The 27,958-nt window shown below is 44.9% G+C and overlaps 1 protein-coding gene across 1 annotated transcript in view; it reads left to right on the top strand.

Annotated features, from left to right (window-relative positions):
* KIF14 (kinesin family member 14) overlaps nt 1–27,958 on the top strand; it is a 2,369,812-nt gene that overhangs the window by 1,855,824 nt on the left and 486,030 nt on the right. Inside the window, exon 21 of the mRNA XM_044086046.1 lies at nt 26,613–26,742. Within this exon, the coding sequence (XP_043941981.1) occupies nt 26,613–26,742 (130 nt within the window). The remainder of the gene's footprint in view (nt 1–26,612; nt 26,743–27,958) is intronic.

Genomic DNA, 27,958 nt, shown 5'->3' with positions numbered 1-27,958 from the left:
GACCGAGGACAGCGGACTACCCATATGTAAGGACTGCAGCAATGTGGATCTTCGAACATCTACATTTATGGTAGGTACAAAACTGTACTTTTTGGCTCATTACAATACAGAGCCACCAATCTTTTTTTATCCCTTACTAAAACAGTACCTCAGAGGAGCCAAAAATTTAAGGCCTTCAAGGAGATCACAAATGCCTGCATGGGACCTCAACTATGTCTTGGAAAAACTCACCCTGCCTCCTTTTGATCCAGCTGCTACTGCTGATATAAAGTTTTTATCCTGGAAAACAGCTCTGTTCCTAGCAATAACTTCTGCAAGACGAGTTTCAGAGCTTCAGGCACTCATGGCTGTGGAACCTTTTATCATTTTTTATCCAGACAGGGTCTCTCTGAGGACAAACCCAACATTTATGCCTAAGGTGGTGTCCAGTGTGGCTCTTAACCAAACTATTCATCTGCCATCTTTTTATCCAAATCCACAGAACAAGGGGGAGAGAATTCTGCATTCTTTGGAAGTACACAGACAGCTTAGATTCTACTTGGACAAAACCAAAGTTTTCAGAAAGACAGAACAATTACTAGTGGCATATGCTGCAGGAGCACAAGGAAAGGCTATCTAAAATCAGACTATTTCAAAGTGGATAGGCCACTGCATTCATTTCTGCTACTTACACCATGGCAAGCCAGAGACTAAGGGCATTAGGCCACATTCAACCAGAGCTGCAGCCACTTCAGCAGCCTTTCTCGGGGGAGTACCAACCAAGGACATTTTAGAGGCTGCTACTTGGAGTTCAGTGCACACCTTTACAAAGCACTATCATCTGCCACTCTACTCTAAATCCAGGACAGGCTTTGCCACTGCAGTTCTGCAGGTCCTCATAGCCGCTCCTGATGCTGTTTAGCTCCAGCCTCCCATCCATAGCTTTGGGACTCTACCCAAATGTAATGACTGCAACAGTGAAACACGAAGAACATAGTGCAGTTGTTGTACACTTACCATAAATGTAGATGTTCGAGTGTATTCACTGTTGCAGTCCAGATTACCCACCCGCCATCCCCCTTTTCTTCTCATGGAACCTATCTTTCCTTCTCTGATTTATACAACCTATGTGGTGTATTTGCTTGTAGATGAAGTTAAAGTTTTTATTGGTGCATGAATTTATATGTATATAAATTTTGGCTACCCTTTTAGGGGGCAGCTGACATCTGGGGCAAGAAAAACTAAAGAAAATGGCATCTGCCGCATCTTTTATATCCCTGACGACCTGATGTCAGGGAAGGGGTGACAGCAGCCAAAGCAGGACCCAGGATGTTGGAATTCAGGCCGTCTGAGGGTAACCTGCCAGCAGGATTACCCAAATGTAGTGACTGCAACAGTGAATACACTCGAACATCTACATTTATAGTACGTGTACACAACTGTACTTTGCTTCCTATGCTAGGCAAAGATGCCTGGTTGGCAACACTAGATTTAAAAGAAGCATACCTGCACATCCCAATCAGGGAATCTTGCAGAAGATACTTACGCTTCAAAGCAGGCTACATGCAGTATCAGTTCTCTGCACTGCCTTTTGGCTTATCTACTACGCCCAGGGTATTCACAAAGTGCCTAGCTCCAGTCATTGCATTTTGTAGGCAAATAAATATTCAAATATACCCATACCTGGACAATTGTCTAATTCAGGCAGAAAACCAGGACATACTTTTGAATCATGTGGCCTTTGTACAAAGGGTTCTAACTTGTCTGGGGTACACCATAAATGAAAAGAAATCACACTTGGTACCCTGTCAACAAATTATATTCCTGAGAGCAAGCTTGAATACAACTTCCCAGATAGCTTTCCTCACGCCAAAGAAACAAATTCATTTGACAACCTACTTCAAACAAATGGTTAAAAAAACCCTGCTATCTGCAAGACAAATACTGCAAGCCTTGGGGTTCATGGCCTCATGCATTCTTCTAATTCCATATGCAAGACTGCATATGAGGAAACTACAGTGGTATCTAAAAAGTCTATGGTGTCAACATTCTCAGGATCTAGAAGCAATGATTCCTATCATACCTTGCCTATGCCTAGAGTTCCTTTGATGGGCAGAGGCCTGCCACCAATACAAGGGACTACCTTTCACACCACCCCCTGCCGCCCAAACCCTAACAACAGACTCATCAGACTATGCATGGGGGCTCACCTGGCAGGGAAGTGCATTCAGGGCAAATGGAACCCAAGTCAAATGCACCTGCATATCAGTCAAAAAGAAATGTTAGCTGTACAGAGTGCTCTGACAGCCTTCAAGGACCACATTCTTCCAGGACAACTAATGGTAAAGATGGACAACACCACTGTTATGTGGTGCATAAAAAAGCAGGGGGGTACACATTCTTTCCCCCTCTGCAGACTAGCCATGGCATTGTGGAACACAGCCTTGAGCTACCAAGTGCACCTACAAGCTCAATTCCTGCCAGGAAAATTTAAATACACTGGCAGACAGACTAAGCAGAAACCTCATGGACCCACACGAGTGGAAACTGGAACCAAGGATTTTCAACATGTTAACAAACAAATGGGGGAGCCCAGATATAGACCTGTTTGCTTCTCCCCAGAACTACCAATTGGACAAATTTTGCACAAGGGCTCCCCATAAACAAGCCTGGAAAGTGGATGCTCTGTCCTTCAGTTGGAAAAAACCTATCGGTCTATGCCTTCTCTCCTCTGCCTCTGCTCTCCAAAGTACTACTAAAAACTAAACAGAGCAAATCAAAGATGATTTTGTTTACTCCAGACTGGCCACGCCATCACTGGTACCCCCTCTTGCGCAGTGTGTCACGGTTATCCCCATGGCACCTGCTTCGGACACCTTCCCTGTTGTCTCAGCAGAAGAACCAGATTCTGCACCCTTAGCTTCTAACACTGAACCTAACAGCCTGGCTAATTACCTAATCTCTCCTGTACCATTCCTCAGTAAACCTGTGATGGATATCATTTTAGAGGCAAGGAGGCCTAGTACTAGAAAATCTTATGCTGAAAAATGGAAAAGATTCTGTGCCTGGTACCAATCTCAAGGGATGAGCACAGCAGCGCCCAATTTACCTCAAATTTTACAATACTTATCTGAGATGCTTTACAAGGGCCTGTCTTTTTCCTCCATCAAAATTCATGCCTCAGCCATTTCAGCTCATTATAACACAGGACCTCCCCTCTTCTCTCATCCACTGCTCAAGCAGCTCCTCAGAGGGGCAAAAAATCTGAGACCACCTTGGAGAGCTCCAACCCCAGCCTGGGACCTTAACTTTGGTTTGGAGAAACTCACTCTACCTCCTTTTGAGCCAGCTGCTACTGCAGACTTAAAATTTCTTTCCTGGAAAACAGCTTTCCTTTTAGCAATCACTTCACCAAGAAGGGTATATGAATTACAGGTCCTTATGGCAGTGGAGCCTTTCATCATCTTTCATGCGGACAGGGTATCCCTCAGAACCAATCCATCCTTCATGCCCAAGGTGGTATCCAGTGTGGCTCTTAATCAGTCCATTCATTTGCCAACCTTCTTTCCCAATCCACAGAACAAAGGGGAACGGATACTGCATTCTTTAGATGTACACAGACAACTTAGATTCTACTTAGACAGGACTAAACCTCAAAGGAAATCTGAACAACTGCTGGTGTCATTTGCTGCAGGGGCATAGGAGAAGGATATTTCAAAGCAAACCATTTCTAAATGGATAGGCCATTGCATTCATTTCTACTATAAGCACCATGGAAAACCTATCCCACAGGGGATCAGACCTCACTCCACCAGGGCTGCATCTGCCTCTACAGCCTTTCTCAGAGGAGTCCCTACCAGGGACATCCTAGAAGCTGCTACCTGGAGTTCTGTACATACTTTCACCAAGCATTATCATTTGCCAAATCCAGAGCTGGCTTTGCCACTGCAGTCTTGCAGGGCCTTATAGCTGGTCCTAATGCTATCTAAATTCCTCCTCCCAAGCATAGCTTTGGGAATCTACCCAAATGTAATGACTGCAACAGTGAAACACGAAGAACATAGTACAGTTGTGTACACGTACCATAAATGTAGATGTTCGAATGTATTCACTTTTGCAGTCCTGGTTACCCTCCCTCCAGCCCCCTAAATTCTTTTGGCTATACCTCTACTTTCCTTTACTATGCTTAAAAGCTTTTTGGTGTATTTGCTTTTTTGTTGGAGGTATATCATTGTATTTTTATATTTTTTTGCTTCTCATTAGGGGGGCACCTGACATCTGGGTCAAGAAAAACTGATGTAATGGCATCGGCTGCATGTTTTATATCCCTGACGACCTGACGTCATGGAAGAAGGGACAGCAACCGATGCAAGACCCAAGACTTTGCTAATCAGGCCGACTGAGGGCTACCTGCAAGCAGATAACCCAAATGTAATGACTGCCACAGTGAATACACTCAAACATCTACATATATGGTAAGTGTACAAGCCGCGTTGGTGAAGCGGTAGCATTGTTGCCTCACAGCAAGAGGTTCTCCTGTTCGATTCTCGGCTTCAATGCCTTCTGTGTGGAGTCTGCATGTCCTCCCCATGGTCGAATGGCGTTTGAAAGATGTGTGAATGGGCATGCCTTCGTTGAAGGTATGGCATCGGGCTGGCAACTCGGCACCATAAAAATATACTGCCAATCATTAGCAGACCGTAGTTCCGCTTTGGCGGCCCCTTACTGGGAAAAGCTGAGAAGACAAACACAACTGAATTTTTTGTGGTACATAAACAAGCAGGGGGGAACCCATTCCTACCCTATCTGCAGATTAGCCATGGCTCTGTGGAACACAGCCTTGAGCAACCAAGTGCACCTGCAAGCTCAATTCCTGCCAGGCAAACTAAATTCACTGGCAGATGACTTAAGCAGAATTCTCATGGGCCCACACCAGTGGAAACTGGAACCCAAAATATCAAGCTTTTGAGGAACAGATGGGGGGCACCAGAGGTGGACCTCTTTACTTCTCCTCAGAACTACCAATTGAGCAAATATTGCACCAGAAGTCCCCACAGCTAAGCTTGGAAAGTGGATGCCTGTCCTTTACCTGGAAAAGCCTTTCAATCTATGCCTTCCCCCCCTGCCTCTCCTCTTGAAGGTTTTACTAAAGATCAAACAGGACAAGCCAAGGACAATCCTGATTGCACCAGACTGGCCATGCCAGCACTGGTATCCTATTTTGCGGAGTCTGACAGTAGTGCCAACATGGCACCTGCCTCAGTACCCTTCCCTGCTGTCCCAGCAGGCGGGCCAGATTTTTCACCCTCAGCTACAGACCCTGAACCTAGCAGCCTGGCTCATCCCCTGAATTCTTCACCAGCAACTCTCAGTAAGCAGGTGCTGGATGTCATTATTGAGGCATGGTGGCCTAGTACCAGAAAATCCTATTCGGAAAAGTGGAAAAGATACTGCTCCTGGAGCCATTCTCAAGGATTGGACACAACTGTGCCCAGCTTACCTCATATACTAGATTACTTAACAGAAATGCTCCACAAAGGCCTATCCTTCTCTTCAATTAAGGTTCATGCCTCTGCCATCTAAGCTGATTATAATACTGAGCCACCCCTTTCCTCTCATCCTCTGGTCAAACAGTTCTTGAGAGGAGCCAAAAATGTAAGACCCCCCCCCCCCCCAGGAGACCTCCCACTCCTGCCTGGGACCTTAACTTTGTATTGGAAAAGCTCACACTTCCACCCTTTGAACCTGCTGCCACAGCAGAGTTAAAATTCCTCTCATGGAAAACAGCTTTACTTCTAGCCATCACTTCAGCAAGAAGTGTGTCTGAATTGCAGGCCCTTATGGCCGTGGAACCCTTCATTATCTTCCATGCTGACAGGGTTTCCCTCAGGACTAACCCATCATTTATGCGCAAGGTAGTATCTAGTATGACTTTAAACCAATCCATTCATTTGCCAACCTTTTTCCCTAATCCTCAGAATAAAGGGGAAATGATCCTGCACTCCCTGGACGTGCACAGGCAGCTCAGGTTCTATCTGGACAGGACTAAGCCTTTCAGAAAATCTGACAGGCTGCTAGTCAGCTTTGCTGCAGGGGCAGAGGGCAAGGCCATTTCAAAGCAAACCATTTCTAAATGGATAGCACACTGCATCCATTTCTGCTACAAACACCATTGGGAAACCTACCTCACAGGGGATCAGAACTCATTCCACTAGGGCTGCATCAACCTCTACAGCATTCCTTGGGGGATTCCCTTCCAGGGACATCCTGAAAGCTGCAACCTGCAACCTGCAACCTGGAGCTCTGTACACACTTCCACCAAGCCTTACCACTTACCTATCTTTTCTAAATCCAGAGCTGCATTTGCCACAGCAGTCTTACAGGGCCTGATTGCCAGCCCTAATGCTTCTTAACTACCTCCATCCTTCCTTAGCTTTAGGAATCAACCCAAATGTGATGACTGCAACAGTGAAACATGAAGAACATAGTACAGTTGTGTACACTTACCATAAATGTAGATGTTTGAGTGTATTCTCTGTTGCAGTCCTGGTTACTCTCCCTCCAGCCCCCTGACTTCTCTTTACTTCTAACTATCTTTTTTTGTTTGGCATATCTTATATCATGTGTATTTGCTTTTTGCTGGGGGTGTTCCATACCATGTAATTGCTTCCTATTTTGGGGACATGTGACATCTGGGGCAAGAAAAACTGATGAAATGGCGTCAGCTGCATATTTTTATGCCCCTGATGACCTTACTTCATGGAAGAAGTGACAGCATTCGACACAGAAATCCCAAAACTCTGGTATTCAGGCCGGCTGAGGGCTACCCACAGGCAGATAACCCAAATGTGATGACTGCAGCAGTGAATACACTCAAACATCTACATTTATGGTAAGTGTACACAACTGTACTTTTTCTTTCCAAGAGCAGAAACTAAAGGAAAAGAGCCTTTCACGTTCTGAATGTGTACCGATTGCTCATATTCTACACCAAGTTAGTGCATAAACTCCAGCAGACAGATCATCTGTTTTGTATCCTTTGCTATAGGGAGAGAGGAAGACTTGCAGTCAGTAAGCAGCATCCCTTCCACAACTTGATTGCTAATGGATTGCTAACTGCATTATCTTTTGTCATCAGACAGGGTGCTCCCTGTTGGAAAAATTCTGTTGTCAAAAGCAACTTTCCTTGAGAAGTGACTGACTGTGATTTGTATGGTGTCACTTGTTTAACAGTTTACATCTTCAGCAAACGCAAGTCAGACCTGATATGTGTAGGTATTTATTTATTTATGTTTGATAACTGGCTAAATGGACTGGTTGACAGACTGTTTTCAGCCACAACTTGGGCACAATCGTGCAAGACACAAACAAAAAATTATATATACACTAAAGAATACATAGAGTTGTACAGTGCATTAACGAAGTACAGAGAGAGTGTTATGGTACTGCACGACAGCATTCGGAACATTGCGTTTTGGTCATTTTCCAGCTAGTGCCTCCTTGGAGTTTTGCTGCTTAAGATTCTTTCCAATTGTAGACCAACTAGGAAGATCCTCGATGAGAAATATACCAGTTGTATTCTGAACCATATCATTTGATCTGTGAAGAGACTCTCCTTGGTTTGTCCAAATAACCTCACGCTGTCCCTTTATGTTAGGACAGCCCTTGAATCCAGTGAGTCTTGTTGGAGCTCCTTATCAGATGAGCAATTATGTATTAATATATCCATGTAGAACGCACTTGCCAGATGTAAATTGTTTGCTTTAATTATTTTTGACCCATATGCAAGTGGCCATTTGCTACTACTGGTGTGTCTTTTTGCTCTAGAGACCCTATCACCCATCTAGACCTTATCAGATGCTTGTCTGGATTGAACAGGAGACTGAGGCATCCAAGTTCAGTGTCATCCTTGTTGCCATAGTGGGTTTTTTTTATGGGCTTATTTATGCCATGTCCCCACAAGTGCACAAATGGCTGCCAGTCTGTGCCCATTAATTTAAGGCAGGATTTATGCCCCAGTCTCAACACTGAGGATTGTTATTCTGTGTTGAAAACATATTCCCTCTACTCTACATATGTAAGCTGCAAAAATACTGCTGCTTTTCCATCCCCCCATTGACTTCTCAGGTGAAGAGTTCACTAATGAAATCCATCTTGCCGTTGTCATAGTCTTGGCTCCTTCCCTTTGTGCCATGGATCCAGCTTTTTTCCTTCATTGCTTGTCTTGATTTGCAGAAAGTGTACTGTCATTTTAGTTCAGTATATGAGGTCAGGTATGATCTGGAGAAGGGCGCCTGTGAATGTGAGAGCTTCAGAGAAAATCTACCAAACTGGGACAGGAAGGATATTCCAATCATAACTCCAACATGGAGGGCCCACTATAAGATGGGCAGATAAAGTAAAAATGTACTTGCCACTTTTGACTGTTTCGCTGCACTTTTTGTATCTTTCACTTTTGATTGAGCAGGAAGGTAGCAGATATTTTCAAACCATTTGGATTGATTTCATTTAATAGGGATTGTACATCCACTTTCAAGAGTGCATTGCTGGATGCCATACTTAATATCTTGTATGTTTTTGATTTGAAAATTTCATTACTCTTACTCCTGTTACACTAAAGATGTGATCATTTAATTTCTGATCTGAAGTAGTTGACTTAATTTAATCTTCAACCTGTGGGTCTATGGATCCGAATGGGATTTGACATGGCCGCATAACCAGCATCTTATCTGAGCTCCAAGCTCCTCCCCTTACCCATAATGCCCCCGTCTCCTTCCTCCCTTTAGATCTTGTTTGCCGCTAAATAGCTAAGCATCGTGGTCTTGAGCTCCGAGTGTTTTGTTTTCTGTGGTAAGTAGCTGATTTTGTGAGTTCTCTATTCTTTCAGTTCTTTTTTATTCCCTTACCCTCCCCTACCTGCTTTGGCGTCTGTTTAGTGACAAAAAAAAAAGTTTTTGTTGTTGTAGTTCTCCCTTTGGCCTTCCCACTCCTATCTTCTCTGTGAGTGAGTGTGTGTGTGCCTATGTGTTTTCCTTCAGGCAAGGAGTATGGCTGATATTCCCCCTAAGCTAGGGTTTAGGAAGTGCACGGAGTGTGGCCATAAGCTCTCTCCAGCCGATGGCCACATTCTGTGTGAAGTTTGCTTGGGCGCGGCCCATTTGCTTACCCCCTGTTCCATTTGTGTGGGCTTCAGCCCATGGGCCCTTAAGGACAGGTGGGATAAGCTCATTCTGAAGGGCTTGCTTCCCTCATCAGGGATGGCTGTCCCCGCAACCCTGGCTTCGGCCACTTCAACCACCACTTCTGCCTCTTCTCCTCCCCAGTCCTCTGTGACTCAAACTCACGCCATGAGGTCTGGGGAAGGAGAGAGGCACCATAAGAAAGATAGATTGTGTAAATGGTCTCAGGACCATTCGGCTTTGGTGGAGCCTCCACCCAAGACCAAAACCCCCACCAGACCCAGTACTCCCGGCTCCACTCTCCCCGGTTCTCCCCTGAGCCAGAGGTGTCTCAGTCTCCTCTAAGGGTGTCCCTTGGTGCTGGTATCAGTGGCTTCCTCCCGGTCTACCCATAGTCATAATGAGGTGGAGATGGACAGGATGATGCAGAAGTTCATCAGCACCCAAATCCAGATGGGAGTCTTGCTGGCCCCCTCTCCCTCCGGAGCAGGGAGCTTACATACCTTTTTCACCCCAATATCTTCTTCTCTGATCCATCCTTTGGTTTCAGAGTCTTTGGATCCGAGGACTCTCGGGGTCGGGGAATCAGCACCAATGGTACCTTGTACCTCGATGCCGGCCATTGCCATAGCCTCAGCGTCATATCCGAGGGAGTTCTGTTGGCTTCGAGTTTGTCAGAGTGCAGTCTTTCCCTTCCCTTGGTATCTCTGCGCCTGTAGTCTCGGCTCCAACTCCCCTGTCAGATCCAAGGGGAATGGCTTCAATAGTGGTTTCTCAGGATGCCTGCTCCCCTTCAGCTTTTGATGTGGTGGAGAGGGTTCTCTCCAGTTCTTCGAGGCCCTTGACCAGCTCATCCTCGGACTCCACCTTGACTCCCTCTGTTTTGGGTATGGCCATGACCATCTGGCCATCTCAGGGACAGCCTGTGCGGGTCTTGCCTCAGAAAGCCTTAATGTGGCAGCAGCAAGAGGTTTGGGAGTTCCCTCCCAGAGAGTCCAACTGAGGAGGTTCCTCGCAAATGAATGTGCAAAAGGAGGCACTTGGACTCCTCTCCAGAGTCCCAGACCAAAGACACTGACTTGGAGGAAGGGGAAGGCTCCCTCCGATCACCCCTCGAGGATGTCTTCTATGGAGACATCATGGAACTCCTTTGCCAGAGGGAGGTGTGGTCTGCCCAAAAACCAACCTTGGATGAGTCAGTGTTCCTAGAGACATTGTGCACAGGCCCATCTACTTCCTGGGTATACCCTCCCACAGATCCGTTTGTGGACCTCATAACATCTCAGGCGTGGAAGAACCGGACACCGTGGAGCCAATCCCTAGGTGCCTGGATAAAGTTCTAAGCCCCCCACCAGACAGGACTAGTTGGAGCAAGGGGTCCCCAATAGATGCTATGGTGGTGGCTGCCCCCATGAAAAAAGATCTCGTACAAAAGAGCTCTACGGTCCATACTCCTGACCGGGAGTTGAGGACCATGGACCGTCTAGGGAAGTGAGTGTACGCTTCAGCAGCCTTTACCATAAGGGCGCTGAACTACATGGCACACATCATTCGACTGCAGCGAGACCTAGTCAAGAAGGTCGCTGAGTTGCCCCCAGAGTCCATGTCGGCGGAGGACAAGAAGGTGTTCTCCGCACAGATGGCCACTCTCAAAGCGGTAGCAAACACATCCATGCATTTTCTCTCCCATGCTACAGAGGGAGCCACCAGAGCGGCCGGTTCCAGCATTGCCATGAGGAGCCATGCCTGGCTCCAGCTGTGTCAATTCACAGAACCCTTCAAGGCGTCATTTGCTAATGCCCTTTATGATGGTTCTTCCCTGTTTGGGAAAATAGTTTGTGACACATTGGTCCAGAGTGAGCAAAGATGGGAAGACACTATCTGCCATCGGGATCCACTTCTCTGCCCCTCAAAGATCCTTTTCAAGGAATATGCAATGGACAAAGAAGATTTGGTTCCAGAAGTCTCAGTTCTCCTGGGACACTCAGGACTCACCTTCCTCCAGAGGCAGAGGGGTTTATGACAGATGCCGTCCAAGAGGCAGAGGAGGTCTGAGAAATTTTGGGTCTCAAGAGCCTTTCTCGGACAGACCCACCTGCTGCCCACCTGCCCACCTGCTCGTCTCTGGAGGCAGTCAGGGGTCACCTTTCATTACACCCAGTGGCATGTGAGTCCATAACATCAGAGCATTGGGTGTTGCAAATTATATCCAGAGGTTATTCCACCCCGTTCACCGAACCGCCTTTCCCATCAAAACGCCCCCCAGATGTTCCACATGTGGAAAGGAAGGTAGCAGCACTAGAAATAGATAAGCTGCTAAGAAAGCGAGTCATCCAACCCATCCGCCTAGACCAATCCGGATCGGGCATTTATTCCAGTTTTAGTGCCAAAGAAAATGGGGGAGCTAAGACCCATTCTGGATCTATTCACCTTGAACCTGTCCGTAGCCAAGGAGAAATTCTGATGGTCACTCTTCAATCTATCCTGTCCTACCTGCAGGAGAAAAATTGGATTTGCTCGATCGACCTCCAGGATACGTACTACGATATCAAGATAGACAGGTGTTCCCACAGGTTTCTTCTCTTCCGTCTTGGAGCCAGTCATCATCAGTTCACAGCCTTTCCATTTGGTCTCACCACAGCCCCCAGGGTGTTCACCAAAGTGATGGCAGTTCTATCGGCTCACCTGAGGCTTCAGGGAATTCAGGTCTTCCCTTACCTGGACGATTGGCTCTTTTTTTGCCCCCACCAAGCATCTACTTTGCTGAGCCAGGGATTATTTCTTATCATTAGCAAACAGCTTGGGCATAACCATCAGTATCAACAAATCATTGCTGATCCCTGTTCAGGTTCTGGAATTCATTGGTGCTTGGCTGAATACTATCCAAATTAAAGTTTACCTCACCCCAGAAAGGGTACACAATCTCAGGGTTCATGTATCGTACATTCTTCAACTCAACTTTCTACAGCAGAGACAGTTCTGTGGGCACTGGGGTCCATGGCGGCCACAATCACACTTCTACCCCTTACTTGTCTATACCTACGAATCCTTCAGTGGACGTTAGCAGTCCAGTGGTCTCTAATAGATCTTCCTCTATTTCATTCAGTCTGTATCTCTCTGGTTTGCAGGGACTCTCTTTGGTGGTGGATTCTTTCCCCGGATCTTGTCAGGGGGCGCCCTTTTCTTCCATCTCTTCCCAAAGCCACAGTGACCGTGGACGCCTCCCAGCTAGGGGGGACATTGGTTGGGAAGGACTGTCCATTGCACGTGGTCCCCTTCTGAGACCAGTTTGCATATCTTCGTCCTGGAGATGAGGGCAGTGCTTCTAGCCTTGCAAGCTCTCCATGCCTATCTTTGTCTAGAGACTATTGCGATCCAGACAGGCTGATAGATATTGTGTAAATTAAAATGCTTTTTCCCAATATACTGTGTGTACAGTGAAAGGAAATGTGCAAGGCCAAATAGTTTTCAAAATAATATGCTTGCTTTGCAAGAACAGTTATGTTCAGCTTAGATATTAATAACATATAGCTGTGGGCATTACTGTAAATGCATCCTGTTATAGGAAAAAAGGAAGTTGACTTTCTTGGCTTTCAGATGCAGAAATGAATAAATAAAATGTAGACAGGTCAAGTGACGCAAAGATGACATGGGGAGACTTTTGTGAAGTCTTCAGATACAGTGAGGACCAAAAAAGGGCATGAAATAACCATGGACTTTTTCATGACACAGACAGAAACCAGAAGAACAAGTCACAAGGATATTAAAAATAACTGGTTGAAAAGTGTATATAAACTGGACAGTATGTTTCATTCGGTAATGACATTTAGAAGTGTGCTTTAGTCTACTCATCTGTCTAGCTGTGTTTGTGTGGTCTCACTTTTGGACATTTCTTCAGTGACATTTCTAAAGAAAAGAAAGAAATACAATCTGAAGTAGGCACTTCATTTGTCAGCAACCTTTGGGTCTTGGATCCAATCTCGGATCCGAGCCGGCAACTTATACATAGCTTTAAGATCCGAGCTCCTAGCTCCTCCCCTTACCCATAATCCCCTGCCAAACCTGACTGACCTCAGATCTAGTTTTCCGCTCTTAGAGAAAGCTACTAGATTCTTGAGCTCCTAGTTGGGTCAGATAAGTGCTTTGTATTTTCTGCAATTTCTTGACAACTTTTACTGTTTAAAAGTTTAAGTGTGTTTAGGTTCCCTTTTTTAGTCCTTCTCTAGTTTAATTTTTAGTGTAATTCCTCCCCTTCCTTCGCTGGTGCATAGTGTGTGTGTGTGAGTCGCTGTGTGTTTGGGGCCTTGAGTGAGTGAGTTTAATTTTTTTATAGTGTCATGTTGGAGGCCCCAAAACCTATTTTTTCCAAATGCACCGAGTGTGGCCATAAGCTTTCACCGGCGGATGGCCACACTTGGTGTGTTCGGTGCCTTGGGGTTGAACACCTCTCCTCTGGGTGTTCTATCTGTGTGGCGTTCAACCCCAGGGCACTGAAGGACCGTAGGTCGAAGCTGATTCTGGCGGGACTTTTGCCCCCGGATTCGGCTTCGGCCTCCGGTACTCCCGTGACACCACCCCAGTCCTCGGTGGCTGCCACTCCTGACCCCCTCCCCCCGGCCGGGACTCAAACTCCCACTATGGCACCGGAGGAGAGGGAGGCCAGGAGGGAGTAAAAGATGGAGAAGCACCACAAGCGGTGGGCCGAGGCTTCTGCTTCGCCCCCCCCCCCCCGGCTAAGCGGGCTTCTCCCTCCATGACTTCCAGTTCCCCTCCTCCTCGGATCTGATCCCCGTGCTTCTCTCTGGGACCCGAGGAGGAGGAGACCCGATCTCTGTCAAGGTCATCGAGGCAGCACTCCCGGCCCGCCCCGGTGGCCTCGTCGACATCTACCTATAGCCTATTGGATGCGGACTTGGACCGGATGATGCGAAGGTTCATCTAGGCCCAGCTGCAGATGGGAGTGCTCCTGCCTCCCTCCCCTTCGGGGTGGAGCTCAACACCCTTTTTTGCCCCGATAGCTCCTTCTCCGACCCGCTTCCCGGGTTCGGAACGTCCGGAGCCGGGCAGCGTCAGAGCCGGGGGTGGGTCGGCGCCGACAGTATTTGGTGCTTCGACACCGACTTTGCCCTCGAGTCTGTCGGGTCCATCCTTGTCGGATCCGAGCTCTCTGAGCCGTGGCCCGAGCTTCGGATCCGAGGGATTCAGTGTGCCTTCGGCTCCGTCCAGGTCGGAGCACACGGGTCCTTCGGATCCGATGGTCTCGGCGCCGGTTCCGATCCCACCATCGGATCCTAGTGGGAGTCGGCTCTCGGATCCCAGAGAGCGCGACTCCCTCTCGGCCTTTGATGCGGTGGAGAGGGCACTGTTGATTACATCCGGACCCCCGGCCCTTGTTTCGGCTCCATCCTGCACTCCCTCTCGGCTGAGTCAGGCTTCCATCACCCGGCCACAGGGATAGCCTGCTTCGATGACTCAGGTCGTTCCCCTGGAACGAGACGTTGCTGGTAAGACCTCCTTGGACAGCCCCCCCGAGGAGGTTCCTCATAAGCGGAAGTGTAAAAGGAGGCTTGTGGACTCCCCCGAGTCCTTAACAGAAGACACGGACTTGGATGAAGGGGAAGGCTCCCCAAGGTCACCCCCCGAGGATGTCTCTTTCGGAGACATCATGGAAATGCTCAGGATTAGGGGGGGGTGGTCTGCCCCCAAGGCTTCCTCCGACGAGTCCGTGTTCCTGGAGGCGTTCGAAGCAGGCCCGTCTACCTCTTGGCTGTCCCCTCCGGCCGACCCCCTGGTGGACCTTATTACCACCAGGGCGTGGAAGGAGCCGGACACTGTGGAGCCAGTTCCCAAGCGCCCCGACAAGATTTTGAGCCCCCCCTCAGAGAGACCCCACTGGAGCAAGGGCCCCCCGTAGATGCCATGTTGGTGGCGGCAGCCACCAAGAGGGAATTAGCTCAGGAGAGCCCCTCGGTCCATCCACCGAGCAAAGAGTCCCACTCGATGGATCGCCTGGGGAAGCGGGTTTTTAGTTCAGCGACCTTCTCAGTAAAGTCCCTGAACTATATGGCACACATTATTAGGATGCAGTGAGACCTTATCAAAGAGTACGCTGCTTCCCCCCCGGAGTCCATGTCGGTGGAGGACAAACAATTGTACTCTACTCGCATGGCCACTCTAAGATCTATATCGAATACCACGAACACAGGAACTGCTATTCAGCACAAATATTAAGTACAGGAAAACCACACATAGAAAGCCAGATAAGCAAATTTATTTCTCTAGCGCCATGGCCACAATAAGCCTTCAAGGAGTAATGCATAACATTATCTAAAACCTTATATAATCCCAGCTCCATCAATAAAACAATCATCAATAAAACAATCATCAATTAAACAATCATCAGTTAAACAATTAAAATATTTGTTGAAACAAATTTTAAAGTGACATCTATTAAATTCATATAACACATCTCCAGCAACATACTGCATTTAATATATCGAATACCTCTGTGCGGCTTTTGTCCCATGCCACAGAGGGAGCCGCTAGAGCCAGCGGAGTAGGCCTAGTCTTGAGATGCCAGGCCTGGCTCTGCCATTGCGACTTTGCGGAACCCTTCAAGGTGTCATTTGCGACTGCCCCTTTTGATGGTTCTGCCTTATTTGGCAAGACCGTTCGCGAGACTTTAGTCCAGAGCGAAAAGGACGGGAAGACGTTGTCTGCCATCGGAGTCTGCTTTTCTACTCCCCAGAGGTCCTTTTCCAGGAACCAAAAGGGACAGAAAAATATGTGATTCCGAAAATCGCAACATTCCCAGCCTGCTCCGGACAACCAGTCCTTCCGTGGCAGAGGAGGACAGGGAGTATGCCACCCTAGAAGCAGAGGGGTCCCAAAGAATTTTGGGTCCAGAGAAACCTTCTCTGATCGACCCACGCAGCAACCCTGAGGGGTTGCCCGACTGCTCCACTCTGGAGGCAGTCGGGGGGCGTTTCTCGAGGCACCTAGCAGCTTGGGAGTCCATCACATCAGATCACTGGGTGCTTCGTATCACATCCAGAGGTTTCCAAATTCCCCTGTTCCATGTCCCCAAAGTCAGAAACCTCCCCGATGTACCACCCAATCAGAGGGAGGTAGCAGCTGCAGAGATCCAGCAGCTGCTAGGAAAAAAGAGCCATCCAACCCATCCCCCCAGACCAGTTCGGATTGGGTTTTTACTCCAGGTTCTTTCTGGTGCCAAAAAAGACAGGGGACCTAAGGCCCATCCTCGACCTCTCCTGTTTGAACCTGTCAGTAACCAAAGAGAAATTCCGGATTGTCACTCTTCAATCCATCCTCCCCCTATTGCGGGAGAACGACTGGATGTGCTCAATAGACTTCAAGGATGTGTACTACCACATCCTAATGGACAGACGATCCAGGAGGTTCCTCCGCTTCTGGCTGGGAGCCAGTCACTACCAGTTCAGGGTCCTTCCTTTGGTCTCACCACAGCCCCTAGGGTGTTTACCAAAGTATTAGCAGTGATAGCGGCCCACCTGAGACTCCAGGGAATGCAGGTCTTTCCGTACCTGGACGATTGGCTCCTGACCACCCTGACAAGGCATCTACTCTGCTCAGCCAGGGACTACTTCCTCCGGCTTGCTCCCCAACTGGGCATCACAATCAATATGGACAAATCCTCTCTTGCTCCGACTCAGGTGATAGAGTTTATAGGTGCCAAATTGGATACAAGAAACCTTCTAGCATTCCTGACGATGGAACGACTTCAAAACCTGAGGCTTCATGTGCGGGCCATCCTCCAGTCAAAAGCTCCACCGGCGGAATTGGTCCTGAGGGCTCTAGGCTCCATGGCGGCGGCAATCACTCTCTTGCCATTGGCTCGCCTGAATATGAGGGTTCTGCAATGGACCCTTCAAGTCCAATGGTCCTTTCAACATTACTCCCTAGACCACCCTATTTCCATCAGCAGGGAGTGCAGGAGGGCTCTCTTATGGTGGCTCCAATCTCCGGACCTCCATACGGGACGTCCCTTCTCCACGCCCCCTCCCCTGACCACAGTGACCACTGACGCCTCTCGCCTCGGGTGGGGGGGGCATTGCTCAGGCAAGACGGTCCAAGGCACGTGGAACGACACAGAGACATCTTTGCATATCAATGTCTTGGAGATGAGGGCGTGCTGTTGGCGTTGCAAGCACTGCAGAACCTTCTTCCTGTAGGAACTATTGCGATACAGACGGACAACATGTCAGTGGTCTGGTACATTAACAAACAGGGGGAACCAGGTCCTATCCTCTCTGTCAAGAGGCCATGAGAGTGTGGGAATGGGCAGTCTCTACCAACCGCTTTCTTGTTGCAATGCACATTCCGGGATGGTCCAACATTCTGGCGGACAGACTCAGCCGCACCATCCTTTCCCCGTACGAGTGGTCTCTCAATCTCCAGGTAGCGAAGCGGATTTTTGCCGTATGGGGGCAACCCTGTTGCGATCTCTTCGCCTCTCCCTCAAATACGAAATGCAACAGCTTCTTCGCTCTAATTCCCCCCTTTGGGGAATCCCCGAGAGATGCTCTGGTGCATGCTTGGCCCCCCCGGTCTACTTTATGCCTACCCTCCTCTACCCCTGATGCTGAAACTCATACAGAAAGCCAGTCGGTTGGGGAGCAGAATGATCCTCATTGCCCCATTCTGGCCTCGTCAAACGTGGTTCCCTTTACTTGTGGTCTCATCTGGTAAATCCTCCCTGGATTCTGGATCCCCTTCCGGATCTAATATCTCACCGGCTAGGTCTCCCAATCCCGAACCTGGACAACCTCAAGCTGACAGCTTGGTTGCTCCAGTTCCACTCCTAGTCAGGACTCCCGGTATCTCTTCCCCAGTTAAAGCCATCCTAGTAGCAGCACATAAACCCTCCACTAGCTAAGTCTATCGTAGTAAGTGGAAGCGCTTCTCCATCTGGGCGGGACATCATAACTTAAACCCCTTCACAGCCCCGTTGCCATCCGTGCTAGAGTTCCTTACAAGCCTGTTTCATCAGGGGGATAGCTGCTCTACGGTCAAGGTTCAACTAGCAGCTATTTCTCATTACCATGTGGGGCATGAGTCAGGCCCTTTGATTACAGCAAAGTTGTGCAAAACCTTCCTCAAGGGTACTTTCCTGCTCAGACCGCCTGTCAAGGAAGTTGTACCCCCTTGGGATTTATCTTTAGTTCTACAGGCCTTGACAGCTCCCCCTTTTGAACCTGCTTCTTCGGTCGATCTTAAGTACCTCTCCTGGAAAACGGCGTTCTTGTTCGCGGTTACTTCACCGAAAAGAGTTTCCGAGCTTCAGGCCCTTTGTGTAAAACCCCCGTACTTGGTCTTTCACCAGGATAGAGTGTACCTCAGGACCAATCCCTCCTTTCTCCCTAAGGTGGCTTCAGAGGCTAATATCAATCAGTCCATTAACCTGCCAGTCTTCTTCCCTAAGTATCAGAATAAAGGAGAATACAAGCTGTATTCGTTAGATGTGCATAGACAGCTGCGCTTCTACATTCATAGGACTGCTGGTCATAGACAAATCCGACCAGTTGTTCATCTCCTTTACCAAATTTAACCTAGGTAAATCTGTCTCTAAGACCACTTTGTCACGATGGATCTCACAGTGTATTCTTTTGGCCTATGAAAGTTCTGGGAGGCCCGCACCTCAGGGAGTCCAGGCGCATTCTACTCGCTCTATATCTACCTCTGCTGCCTTTAGGTCTAGAGTCTCTCTAGATGATATTTGTTCTGCGGCCACTTTAGCCGCATCTCATACCTTTATCAACCATTATAAGCTGGACATCATCTCCAGAGGGAGAGCATCCTTTGGCTTCGCAGTGCTCTGGAACATCCTTCCATGATGGCCGCCCAAGATTCAGGTAGCTGGGGACTCTGTCCCAAAGGTTGCTGACAAATGAAGTACCTACTTCAGATTAAGAAGTTATGTACTCACCATAACAATCCATCTGAGTAGGTAACTTCATTTGTCTTCAACCATCCCCCCTCCTTCCCCCTGGCCTGCAGAAATTAGTCTCTGTATGTACTTTGTCCTTAGTCCCCTTCGGGACGTATGTAGCTTTTGCTGCTTATATAGGGCAAACTTGATCTGAGGTCAGTCAGGGTTGGCAGGGGATTATGGGTAAGGGGAGGAGCTAGGAGCTTGGATCTTAAAGCTATGTATAAGTTGCCGGCTCGGATCCGAGATCGGATCCAAGACCCAAAGGTTGCAGACAAATGAAGTTACCTACTCAGATGGAACATTATGGTGAGTACATAACGTCTTATTTCTTCAGTGGTGAGCCTTGGCCAGTGACTGTGACCATATATCTGTTACCAGCAGTTAATATTACAGAGGGATCCCTAATACTTACTACGTTAGTTCAACAGACTGACAGTTCCAGTGCTTTAACAGAGAAACAGTTCCAGTGCTTCGTTGGTGGACACAGAGCACCGCCGTGGAAGCTGTCCTGCATCGGACCACCTACAATTCGTCTGTAGAGAAACACCGTCCTTTTCCAGATTGACTTCAGCCTGATCACTTGCTTGTCTTCTGCATAAATTATGGTACTTTCTTCACAGTTATAACATGGATGCAAGTACAGACAGTTAACTTTACAGTGCCCACATATTGTATATATAAATTTACATGGTTTAAACCTTCTGTGTTAGACATGAAATGTAAATCTGAAATGTTTGATGTTCAGACATTAGATAACAGTTGTGTTTGTATATGTAAAAGTAACTTTCCTAACTTCTGTCTATTTTGTCACAGGAGTCTAGTATGTAAGCCATACCATAAGATATATCCTATTCTGATAAACAATCTGTTTGATTCTAGCGTTGTTAGTTCTTCACATATACAACAGTTAAATGTACCTTCTGCAGTCACCTAAATCTCATACAGTACAAGTGTATATAATTATTGTCAGTAATGTAATAGACTACATAAAAATGTTATTTATAGTAAATATTGCAAATGCGCAAACAGAAGAAAGTTCTAACATAGTACAGTGTGCTATCAATATTAACCTTTTAGAGAAAAGGTTTTCACAGCTTTTCAAAATTTCCCTAGAGACAGTAGTAAGGGGCAATAATGCCATTTAGAGAAACAGACTCAGCATAGCATTCAGACTTCACATAATGACATTTCTGGTTTAACGTAACAGTCAGATAGAGCCCAGCATTTACTAAAGGCACAAACTACAGAGGTTAACCTGACAAGACAGTTAGAAGAAGGCTAGCAAGCTTTACACTAGGCAGGGTTCAGCAGAAATGACAGTTATTTCTCCTGTTCTCCTGCTAATATATCTCAATGGTCTTGTTTATTACAGACTCTGCCTCAGTGGCAAGACAAAATAAAATATATAAATTTTGTTTCAATATGTTGGCATTTAAATAATGGTTGACATACACGGTGTGGTTTATTTCAAATAATGCTTTATTTAAATGTTTTTTTTTTTTTTTTGCATTTACACATGCCAGTTTGGGTCAGAAGGGGAAAGGGGAATCATCAATAGTGTTGGCAAACCCCTAAAACATGCTCTAGTACGAGAGTTATGAACATTAATTCCCAAAATGATTTACAGGAAAAGTTTAGTATTGTCAAAATCAAAGCACATAAAAAATATACAGGAAAGGCTACAGTAAATGTTTTGGCAAATGGCAAAGCAAACCAAGCAGCTAAAACAGGTGAGTGTCTAGACTCACGTAACTGTTTTACAGACAGTCTAAATAGCATGACAGAAAAAAAACAAAACAAATGTTTTGGTCAGGCAAAATGTTATGTTAAAGCAGTTCCGTCAGACAGTTAATGACATTCTGCAAAATGCATATGCAGATTTAAAATCAGTTTCTTTCTGACAGACAGATACAGACTCAGAGATTAAGCCAGAGTGCTAGACAGTTTAAAAAAGTATGCAGTATTGCAGATGCACATAGGAAATGTACAAAAACAGCTTCTAGACTACGTGGTGAAAGGAAGGGGATGTAATACATGGTCTCATATAAAACAAACACAGGGGGGACACGAGCAGCTTCTGCTCCACCAGGGTCACAGACAGATATACAACAAAGTTCAGAAAAACAGGTAATATGTTTTACTTGTAAGAAAATAGGTCACATTAAACAGAATTGTCCTTATTACAAAAAATGAAACAAAAGTCAAATACAAAAGGATATCTATGCAGATAGTAGTGCTTCTTCAAACCCAAAAATAGGGAAAGAAATCAAGATAAAGAAAATACATTAAAGGACAATCAGTCACAGGAACAAACACAGAGGGGTACATAAAAAATAAAGTATACCCTGTGAAATACCAGATCATGGAAGGCAATAGGCATTAAAGCAATAAATTAACAAAATACAAGTTATCAGTTGGCAGCAAAGTACAGGGATCTTTTAAAGCAATGGAAGACAATGTTTAGTATGCAAAACTCAATGTTAATTAAAAGACAGAAAAATACTTTACTGGTTTAATAAGCCAGGACAGATTCAGAATAAATACAGACATAACCTACAGCCATACTGATTTAAAGTAAAGTTAATAAAGATACAGTGTAAAGTTAAAGTTAATACAAATACAGTAAATACATTTACAGTAGTGCACATGGTATATGCAAAATTAAACAATGCAATTAAATGTTGGGTATGTAAGTCCACATCTACGTCTGGAAATGGAGTAACATTTAAGGAGGTACCTATGACAAATCCTAAATGACAAAACAAGAGTGGGTCAACCCCCCCCCCCCCCCACATTAAAAGTGCAGTATGTCTCCAGAGGCAGCTTATGCATACAGCAAACAGGATCAATACTGGTAAAAACAGTGACTGTAATGTCATTTTCAAAAGAATGTATTACATAAAATATAACAGCAAACAGTCTTATAAACAAACTAGTACAGTAAAAACAGTCTTAGTCAAACTGGTGTAACTGCCATCCAGGTAATAATACACAGCAATACATACAGGTAGTAAAGTACAGAGTCATTACAAATAGCATTTTTCAGCTAATAAAAATCCAAGCAAAAGCAGCACACCATATTGGTTCATAAAAATCAGTGTAAGTTATTAACAGTCAAACAGTATCAGTACAGTAACAGTCTGTTAACAGTCTTAAAAAGTATAAATTTGTTTCTATAATAGCAATCTATGAACAAGACAAGGCAATCCAAATCAGTTGCAAAGAAAAAAATGGGGAGAGATACTCAGATATAATAGATCATGACAACAGGGACATAATCAAATACCTGATTTAGATATATTTTTGGACATGTAAAATTTATTTGCAAAGGCATGTGACAGGTCAAATTGTTGGGTTTTTAGCCACGTTCCTTACAGAGGGAAAAATGCCATTACATGCAGTCCCTGTAGAGGTTACACATACAGGTTTTATGTTTAAAAACACCAACTCTGGTCATGGGAAAAAGCTTGAGTGTAAAATAAAAACAGCATGGGAGTTAACACGTAATACTTCATTTAAGGAAGAGATGAAAGAAAAGAAATTCTGTTACATAGAGTATGCAGTTCCAATAATGAGAATTACTCGCACATTACCAGAGGACATGGTAAAAAATCACCAGAGAAAGAGGGAGGTTCATGATAAAAAAAAATATAGGGAAAGATTTTAAAACAGCTGGACAGAGGAAATGGTGTTATTTCAGGATCTGAAATTTTCACTGGTATGGTGCCACTAAGGCAATATAGAAAGTTACAAAGTTAATAGCAAATGCAACTTATGGAGCTATCTCAGATATAACAGAGCAGATGTGTTATACAACTGTCAAACAAGTAACTGGTGTTAACAATAAAGAAAGACTATTAAGTACAGAGGATCACATTTTCCTGTAAATTACTTTTTTAATGTTCTTTTCCCAAAGCAACAATGAAATTATGCAGTGCAAAAGAAATATGCTTGTTTTTAATACAAGGTTTTGCCTTGTAAAGCAAGGGTTAACTTGACAAGATTTTCAAATGCTTGTGTGTAACTGCAAGACTGACAACTTGTTTATGTGTCTATGGTGGGGTTCTACAACTTCCGCATTAATTGCTCTTATCGTCATAAGATTTGTGTTAATAAAAGTATTAATCAAGTAACAGCCATTGGTAATGTAACATTGTATAAAATGATAGCATTGAATGCAAGGGATTCGTATGTTGCAACCGACCAAGGGATTCAAAGTACTGAAGATTATATTCTGTTGTAAATTGTCTTACAATTTTCATGGGCCTTAAATAAAAAAAAGTTGGAATTGATTGATATTGTGTAAATTAAAAATGATTTTCCCCAATATACTGTGTGTACAGTGAAAGGAAATGTGCAAGGCCAAACAGCAGTTTTCAAAATAAAATGCTTGCTTTGCAAGAACAGTTATGTTCAGCTTAGATATGAATAACGTATAGCTGTGGGTATTACTGTAAATGCATCCTGTTATAGGAAAAAAGAAAGTTGATTTTCTTGGCTTTCATATGCAGAAATTAATAAATAAAACGCAGACAGGTCAAGTGATGCAAAGATGATGTGGAGAGACTTTTGTGAAGTCTTCAGATACAGCAAGGACCAAAAAAGGGCATGAAATAACCATAGACTTTTTCATGACACAGACAGAAACCAGAAGAACAAGTCACAAGGACATTAAAAATAACTGGTTGAAAAGAGTATATAAACTGGACATTATGTTTCATTCGGTAGTGATGTTTAGACTGTGTGTACTTTAGTCTACTCATCTGTCTAGCTGTGTTATAATAGAATTGAAATAGCTCTGACAGAATTAACTGTTTGGCAAGAATTTTTTCTGAGACAAATAAAGTATAACAGATACAGTAGTACAGAGTTTGTCTGGTCTCACTTTTGGACATTTTCTTCAGTGGCGAAATAAAGACCTCTGAATGACATTTCTTCAGAAAAGAAAGAGATACATTTCTTCACAGACAACATGTCAGTAATCTGGTAAATCAACAAACAAGGAGGAACCAGATCTTACCCCCTTTGTCGCAAAACCATGAGAATGTGGGAATGGGATATTTCCACTGGCCGTTTTCTGGTGGCAACGCACATTCTGGGACTGTCCAACATTCTAGTGGACAAGCTCAGCAGGGCTATTCTGATGCCTTACGAGTGGTCTCTGAATCCTTCAGTAGCAGAACAGATCTTCCTCGAGTGGGGTCAGCCTTGCTGCGATCTCTTTGCATCTGCTTCCAGTGCAAAATGCAGCAAATTCTTCACTCTGAACCCCCTCAGGGGGATATCCCTAGAGTCACACTGGTGCATGCTTGGCCTCCCTGTCTTCTTTATGCCTACTCCCCATTACCTCTCATTTCCAAGTTTCTACAGAAAGCTCGCAGGCTGGGGAACACAGTAATCCTCATTGCCCCATTCTGGCATCAAGTCTGGTTCCCCTTCCTTTGGTCTCATGTGGTATTTCCACTATGGATCTTATCCGGCTCCGGATCTCATCTCACACCCATCGGGGATTCCTCACCCAGACCTGGATAGTCTGAAACCCACAGCTTGGCTGCTCCAGTTCCCTTGATTGTTAGGAACTCCCGATTTATCCTCTCCGGTTAAAACCATTTTGGTGACATCTCACAAATCTTCCACATGAAAGGTATATCATAGCAAGTGGAAACGATTCTCCATATGGGGTTCTCAATGGCATTTGGATCCCTTTATGGCTCCCATCTCAGCAGTATTAGAGTTTTTGGCAGGGATTTTTCGACAAGGTGCTAGTTCCTCTATGGTTAAATTCCAACTGGCTGCTATTTCTAATTTTCATGTGGGGGAGAATATGTCTTCACTAGCCTCTTCTATACTTTGCAAGACCTTCCTTAAAGGTACCTTTCTTTTAAGCCCCTTGGTGAAGGATCCTACGCCTCCATGGGACCTCACTTTTGTATTGCAGGCTTTAGTCTCCCCTCCTTTTGAGCCCGTAGCTTCAGTAGACTTGCAGTCTCTATCTTGGAAGACTGCCTTCTTGGTTGCTATTACGTCTGCCAGAAGAGTGTCAGAACTTCAAGCATTGTCCATCAAAGTTCCATACATGATTTTCCATAAGGACAGGGTTTCCCTGCATACTAATCCATCCTTCCTTCCTAAAGTGGCTTCACAAGCCAACATTAATCAAACTATCAACCTCATTGTCTTCTTTCCTAATTTTCAGAACAAGGGTGAATATAAATTACATTTGTTGGATGTACACAGGCAATTGAGACTTTATCTACACAGGACGAAATCCTTTCGCAAATCTGGTCAGTTGTTTTTTCCTATTCAAAACCCTTCTTAGGAAAGTCAATTTCTAAAGTGACTATTGCTCGTTGGATTTCCCAATGTATTATTCAAGCATATTCTGACAAAGGGATTTCCCCTCCAGGTCAGGTAAAAGCACATTCCACCAGGTCTGTGTCCACTTTAGTTGCCTTTTGGTTCAGGGTGTCGCAGGATGATATTAGTTTTGCAGCTACTTGGTCCTCATCTCATACTTTCATCTCACATTATAAATTAGACTTCATATCCAGGAGTAGGGCATCTTTTGGCTCCGTGGTGCTCCAGAATATCCTTCCATGAGGGCCACCCAGGTGTTTTGTAGCTGGGGACTCTGTCCCACAGGTTGAAGATCAAATGAAGTCAACTACTTCCGATAAAGAAGTTATGTACTCACCATAACGTTCCATCTGAGTAGTTGTACTTCATTTGTCTTTAACCACCCCACTCCTTCCCCCGACCTTGTCACTATGGTCCTGGCCGTGAATATGGGAGATGATCATTTTAGAGGTTCTCTTGTTCTGCTTGGTTAATGAATTTTGGGGGTACCAGTAATGGAAAGGTCCTGTTGAGTTGGGCTTATGTTATACTGAGCTACATACTCAATCTGAAGGGAGGAAGGAGACAGGGGGGCATTATGGGTAAGGGGAGGAGCTTGGTGCTCGGATCAGATGCTGGTTACATGGCCATGTCTGATCCGATTTGGATCCATGGACCCACAGGTTGAAGACAAATGAAGTACAACTACTCAGATGGAACGTTATGGTGAGTACATAACTTTTTTTAATGCCTTTACATACTATGTCTGGTTATTTGTCTTTGCTATGCTTTTATTATACTCAGACTTATTGCAAACTTATTATTGTTGCATTTCTGTAAACGTTATTGAAACTTTCTAGAGTTTTTCTCCCCAGGTCTTCTCTGAAAAGTTGGACTTTCCTATCAAAAATAAGTAAATAAATACATTGTGTGTATTAAAATATTTAAAAGCAGTTTAACCAATTTTCATATCTTTATGTATGATATTTTGAAAATATAAAAATTGCTTCCATCCACTGACAACTTTTATCACTAAAATTGACTGATGGTATCCATTAGGTTAATCCTTTTTTGTATGTTGTTTACTGAGCAACTCTGAATTTGCGGAACAGAGCAGCAAAATATTTTCATATTTACTTTATCTGTAGGCATGAAGCATCGGATAAAGGAAACAGTGACACTTCAGTACGAGTTCGAAATACCAAACTTGGGATTTCAACGTTTTGGAGCTTGGAGAAGTTTGAGTGTAAATTAGCAGAAATGAGGGAGCTGTATGAAGTATGCAATCATTTTAATTAATCTTTAATTGACTTCCTGGATATATGACTTTGTTTTATGGCATTTCTTACAATCTTATTTTTGTTGTTGTATTACCTGGCTAATGTTTGGAAAAACATTTGTCTTAACTTGCATTGCAGTGGGTTTGCACTTGGGAATTCCTTTTACCTGTTTTGTATTCTGCAGGTTTCTCACGAAAGCCTATGCCTCGGAAGAGTACAACCCCCCCCCCCCCAGAGTCTCACCACATCTGGGTAAAGTGATGCATTCTTCTCTGTGGTTCTCAGTTCCTTCCACCTCTCATAATATTTGTTCGTCTTCTTTGCATTTCACCAATGGATATACCCTGAATATGATGCTTAAAAATCCTTGAATTTCACCGTGTTTGCTCTTTCAACAGATAAGCAGGTAAGACCATGTTAGCATTGCCTGTTCTGTCAAGGAGCATATAACATGATGGCCTTTCATGATGACACAGCCTGATATTTAACCCAGCTGCCAGACAAAGAAGATTAGGAAAGGTTGAAGGTCTGCTTCTTCTCTCACTGTTTGGCCAAAACTGAGATTTTACCATTGAACTGCAAGGTAGAGGGCCCTTTGAAGAATCCAGATACGAGCAGAACAAGCAGACGATAAGGGATCAGGTTACCTGGCTTAAAAAATTTAGGACTAGACCATCGATCCTCTTCAAAGTCCACTATGGCTACTGAATTCTCTCTTCAGCCAGACACTTCCCCCTCTTGTAATAAGAGATCTGATGTTGTCAGTTTTCATTCCATCCTTGACTGATGGGTTCAGATCCAAACCCTCAGATTCCACTCGGCTGTTGTAAAAGCTCGTGGCAACCTTGAACTCTCAAGCTTCTCCCTTACTCAGAATGCACCCCCTTTACCTCAGATCTCATTTGCCACTTCCAGGAAAAACATGTGGTCCGTTGTTCTCTCAAGCTTGGGCGATAAGTAGTTTTTCAAAAACTTAAATTGTTTGTCTTCAATTGCTTATAACCCTTTTTAGCTAAGTTTTTTTTCCTTTATCGGTTAGTCTTTCTCCCTTACCTTTCCAACAAATCTTGGTTTTCTTTTCTTTTTACCATTTGTGGTATTTCTGGTTGCTATTGTTAGCAACCCTCTTTCTTCTACGATTATTGTAGTCTTCAGTACCATTGTTTGTACTTGTTTCCCTTCTTTCCTTTCCTTCTGTTTTCCTTCTACTAAAA

The sequence above is a fragment of the Protopterus annectens genome, chromosome 10.part0 (genome assembly GCF_019279795.1).
Source record: "Protopterus annectens isolate FY-2018-M chromosome 10.part0, PAN1.0, whole genome shotgun sequence".
Taxonomy (NCBI): domain Eukaryota; kingdom Metazoa; phylum Chordata; order Ceratodontiformes; family Protopteridae; genus Protopterus; species Protopterus annectens.
Note: the sequence above shows the minus strand (reverse complement) of the source record. Positions and strands in the feature narration are given on the sequence as shown.